Source organism: Pseudorasbora parva, chromosome 17 (assembly GCF_024679245.1).
Source record: "Pseudorasbora parva isolate DD20220531a chromosome 17, ASM2467924v1, whole genome shotgun sequence".
Classification (NCBI taxonomy): domain Eukaryota; kingdom Metazoa; phylum Chordata; class Actinopteri; order Cypriniformes; family Gobionidae; genus Pseudorasbora; species Pseudorasbora parva.
Window position 1 is genome coordinate 449617 of NC_090188.1, and position 5000 is coordinate 454616.

The window sequence follows — 5000 nt, forward strand, 5'->3', positions numbered from 1 at the left end:
CACACAGTTTAAGATATTTTATATTTAGTCCGAGAGCGTATGCAAGTGTATGCACACTATACTGTCCATGTCCAGAAAGGGAATAAAAACATCCAACGATCGGATCGCCAGTGTCTCGTGATTTCAGCAGTTTGACACGCGATCCGAATCATGAATCGATTCGCTGACTCATAACTCTTAATCTTTATTTGAGGATTGAACACAAACCCGGAAGAGAAGCCAATGCTGAATAAAGTCGTAGTTTTTGTTATTTTTGGACCCAAATGTATTTTGGATGCTTCAAGAGACTCTAATTAACCCACTGATGTCTCATATGGACTACTGTGATGATGTTTTTATTCCCTTTCTGGACATGGACAGTATAGTGTGCATACACTTGCATACGCTCTCGGACTAAATATAAAATATCTTAAACTGTGTGTGAAGATGAGCGGAGGTCTTACGGGTGTGGAGCGACATTAGGGAGAGGAGTTAATGACAGACATTTCACTTTAGGCTGAACTAACCCGGTAACACTAAGCTCCTGAAGATCTGACAGGGGGACATCCCAAGGAAGAGTTAAAGACAGATGTTCACATTGTCAGTAAAACACACACTTTCTCAGATCTGGAGCTCTTCACACACTGAACACAAAACTGAAGACCAAACCTCTGAGCTAAAGTAATGGTCTTGCTTTGGGAAAAATAACTCAAAATGAAGAGAGTTTTTGCTTAAAATAAGATAAATAATCTGCCAATGGGGTCAGAAATAATCTTAATTCAAACAGAAAACAAGATTATTTTTCTCACCCCATTGGCAGATTATTTATCTTATTTTAAGCAAAAACTCTCTTCATTTTGAGTTATTTTTCCCCAAAACCAGACAAAAACACTAAGTAAAAAAAGCATTTTTTACTAAATCAAAAGTATGGTTTCAAATAAAGTCTAGTTTTTATTAATTTACGCACCACTGCAAACCACAGAATCCAGACAAATGAAATAAAACATTTCACGAGGCACAATTATTGTTAAAAACTGAAAAGGTCGGCACAGCAGGACTCCAGTAAATGCACAGAAGTTTAGGTTCTGACAGTGGACTCACACACGGGGGATGTTCACGCAAAGCTCTTCGTCAGACCTCGCTCGATAATAAAAATAAAAGTATTTTTTGTGCATTTTTTGGAGTTACGGTGGTATATTTGTGGTGTTTTTTTATCATTTCTTTAGCCGATCTTGAGCATATTTCTGCCGGTGAGGTGCTGCTTTGTTCCGGTTTCCGCGCGATTATTGTTCAAATGTAAGCAGGAGCTCTTGGGTCCGAATCCGCTTCTGTAGTTTAACGCCGGGATCGGTGCCCCGGCTCAGGGACTAAAAGGGTCGTCCCTCGTATCTTAATGAGTCATGGGTGTGTTTAATGAGCAATAAACCAATCAGAGGCGGATGGGTTGTTATCATGGCTATCAAAATCCAGCGTTCGGTATTTCGCGTACGTGAGTTTTTGTTGTAGGTGGCTAAAAAAATAAAATAAAACTTGTGTACTGTGCTAATTAACTGAGACTTCTTACAGCTCTTACAGGTTGTTGGCCTTGTCTGTTTCGTTGCTTCTATTACTCTCCCCTTTTTTGTAAGTCGCTTTGGATAAAAGCGTCTGCTAAATGATTAAATGTAAATCTCGCGTTCCCTTTATAAGCCAGTTGTGCTCGAGCCATGAGCGGAGTCACTGTCTACATGAGGAGAGACAGAACGCTTCTCCAGAGAGGACGCCTCCACTTTAATATTTAAATGTGTGTGTGTGTGTGTGTGTGTGTGTGTGTGTGTGTGTGTGTGTGTGTGTGTGTGTGTGTGTGTGTGTGTGTGTGTGTGTGTGTGTGTGTGTTAGGGATGCCACAATACTCAGTATAATATTGAACCGTTTGATACGGCATTCACGGTTCAATATGCGCTGGTGAATTGTGTTTTTTTCGGTTTTGTTTTAATTATTTCCATTTCTCTCCGTTTGAAATATTCCTCTCAGTTTCTTTCGGCTGTGTTTGAGTCTACGCACCTAACATACACACACTCGGATATGTCTAAAGTGAAAGTAAAATCACGTCTATATATGAGACGAGCAGGTCTTAAAGGGACAGTTCACCTCTACAATCATTTTAATTTAAAAAAAACACCTTACAGCAGCTTTTAATCAGTGTTGTATACTGAAGACTATGGAGTTTTAATTTTAGCCTACATTTATTCATTCAAATTCACACTTAAATGCTGCTGTTCATCTCTGAGCTGCCACTGTAAATCTGTATATATATTTATTTCCTATATATATAGTTTCCTCAAACTGGGACGTTACCTGGAAGGAGAGCCGGTCTTTGCTGGGACTGAGCCTCATGTCATCCATCGGTGTGGAGCTGATCATCACGTCAGTCATCACGGCACGAGCTGCACACACACACACACACACACACACACACACACACACACAGTGCTTGAGAATCATTCTGAAACTACAGTACACTGAAGCGTCTCAGAGCCGGAGCCTGAGTTTGCCACCGCACCGCTCGAGCTCAGCTCAGACAGGAAGTGCTCACAGCGTCCTGCAACCGTGGAAACCCCCGAAACACGGACAGCTCAACACACTCACAGAGGACATATTACGCAGAATCCACTTTTATAAAGCGTTTGAACGCAGATGTGTGTGTAAACAACCAGCCCTTAATGATAAAAATCCACCCAATACTACAATCATTATCAATCCTCATATTTCCCTCCACTCCGGTGTAAGAGTAGAGAAGCCCCGCCCACGCCTGCAGCTGATTGGCCCTTTAGCATAGACACGCCCCTGAGTGGGAAGGCTTTCCTCAAGGTTTAGGAGTGCTTTTACACACACACACGAGCTCCCCATTGTTAACCCGTGGGGTTTAATCTGGAGCCGGCCCCCCCTCTCTAACAGCTCCAGCTCTTCTGGGAAGGCTTTCCTCAAGGTTTAGGAGTGTGTTTATGGGGATTTTTGCCCATTCTTCTAGAAGCTCATTTGTGAGGTCAGGCACTGATGTTGGACGAGAAGGCCTGGCTCTCAGTCTCCGCTCTAATTCATCCCAAAGCTGTTCTATCGGGTTGAGCTCAGGACTCTGTGCAGGCCAGTCCAGTTCCTCCACACCAAACTCCTCATCCATGTCTTTATGGAGCGACGCTTTGTGCACTGGAGCGCAGTCATGCTGGGACAGGAAGGGGCCGTCCACAAACTGATCCCATAAAAATGGGAGCGTGAAACTGTCCTAAATGTCTTGGTGACGCATTAAGAGTTCCTTTCACTGGAACTAAGGGGCCAACCCCTGAAAAACAACCCCACCCCATAATCCCCTCTCAACCAAACTTTACACTTGGTGTAACCGGTATTAATTATAACGTTTAATTTCTGTTTCCTTGAGTGTTACAGTGTGTATGCCACAAACATCACTAATGTCCCGATGAACTAGCGAACACGTCTCATGAGATCGGCCTGTTTAGTTGTGGACTGAATATCTGAAGCTCGTTTAAAGGCTCCGCCCTCTTCTGAGGAGGGGGGGGGGGCAGCAGCTCATTTGCATTTAAAGGCACACACACATAAATGCCGTGTTTTTGCTCACACCCAAATAAGGGCAAATTTGACAAGAGATAAATGACCTGGGGGTATTTTGAGCTAAAACTTCACACACACACACACAAACGCACACACACACACGCAAACACACTCTGGGGAAACCATCTTGTGTAATATGTCCGGTTGAACTGAACGCACTGCCGCGGTTTCCACGAAGAGCAGGAGAGCTGGTGAAATTAAGGAGAGTGGCGTTTAAAGATGACTGATATCCGCTCCGTCCATAAGCCAAAAAATTGGAGACACATTGCATAACGGCTAACAGGCTAAAGCACGAGGACGTCAGCGGCTTTATCCAGCACGGAGGGATAATCCCAAAATCTGCCCGACAAAATCCACTGACTGAAAATGTCCTTTACCTCGCAGTGTGTGTGTGTGTGTGTGTGTACTTGTTTATATTACATTGTGGGGACATTTGTAATATAAATCTGAGATCAGCAGCCAGCGGTCCCCACAATGTAAACGGGTTTATAAACACACCAAATGATGTTTTTATGAGAAAGTAAAAATGCAGAATGTTTCCTGTGATGGGTAGGTATAGGGGCAGTGTGTGTGTGTGTGTGTGTGTGTGTGTGTGTGTGTGTGATGGATAGGTTTAGGGGCAGGGGCAGTGTGTGTGTGTGTGTGTGTGTGTGTGTGATGGGTAGGGTTAGAGGCAGGGGCAGTGTGTGTGTGTGTGTGTGTGTGTGTGTGTGTGTGTGTGTGTGTGTGTGTGTGTGTGTGTGTGTGTGTGTGTGTGTGTGTGTGTGTGATGGGTAGGGTTAGAGGCAGGGGCAGTGTGTGAGGGTGTGTGTGTGTGTGATGGGTAGGGTTAGAGGCAGGGGCAGTGTGTGAGGGTGTGTGTGTGTGTGTGTGTGTGTGTGTGTGTGTGTGTGTGTGTGTGTGTGTGTGTATGTGTGTGATGGGTAGGTTTAGGGGCAGTGTGTGTGTGTGTGTGTGTGATGGGTAGGGTTAGAGGCAAGGGCAGTGTGTGAGGGTGTGTGTGTGTGTGTGTGATGGGTAGGGTTAGAGGCAGGGGCAGTGTGTGAGGGTGTGTGTGTGTGTGTGTGTGATGGGTAGGTTTAGGGGCAGTGTGTGTGTGTGTGTGTGATGGGTAGGGTTAGAGGCAAGGGCAGTGTGTGAGGGTGTGTGTGTGTGTGTGTGATGGGTAGGGTTAGAGGCAGGGGCAGTGTGTGAGGGTGTGTGTGTGTGTGTGTGTGTGTGTGTGTGTGTGTGTGTGTGTGTGTGTGATGGGTAGGGTTAGAGGCAGGGGCAGTGTGTGAGTGTGTGTGTGTGTGTGTGTGTGTGTGTGTGTGTGTGTGTGTGTGTGTGTGTGTGTGTGTGTGTGTGTGTGTGTGTGTGTGTGTGTGTGTGTGTGTGTGTGTGTGTGTGTGTGTGTGTGTGTGTGTGATGGGTAG

At 45.0% G+C, this 5000-nt stretch overlaps 1 protein-coding gene across 1 annotated transcript in view; it reads right to left on the reverse strand.

The window, feature by feature from the left end:
- The window catches only part of lbh (LBH regulator of WNT signaling pathway), a 30290-nt gene that overhangs the window by 1390 nt on the left and 23900 nt on the right, over nt 1–5000 (reverse strand). The window contains exon 2 of the mRNA XM_067421204.1: nt 2317–2405. Within this exon, the coding sequence (XP_067277305.1) occupies nt 2317–2394 (78 nt within the window). The 5' untranslated portion in view covers nt 2395–2405. The remainder of the gene's footprint in view (nt 1–2316; nt 2406–5000) is intronic.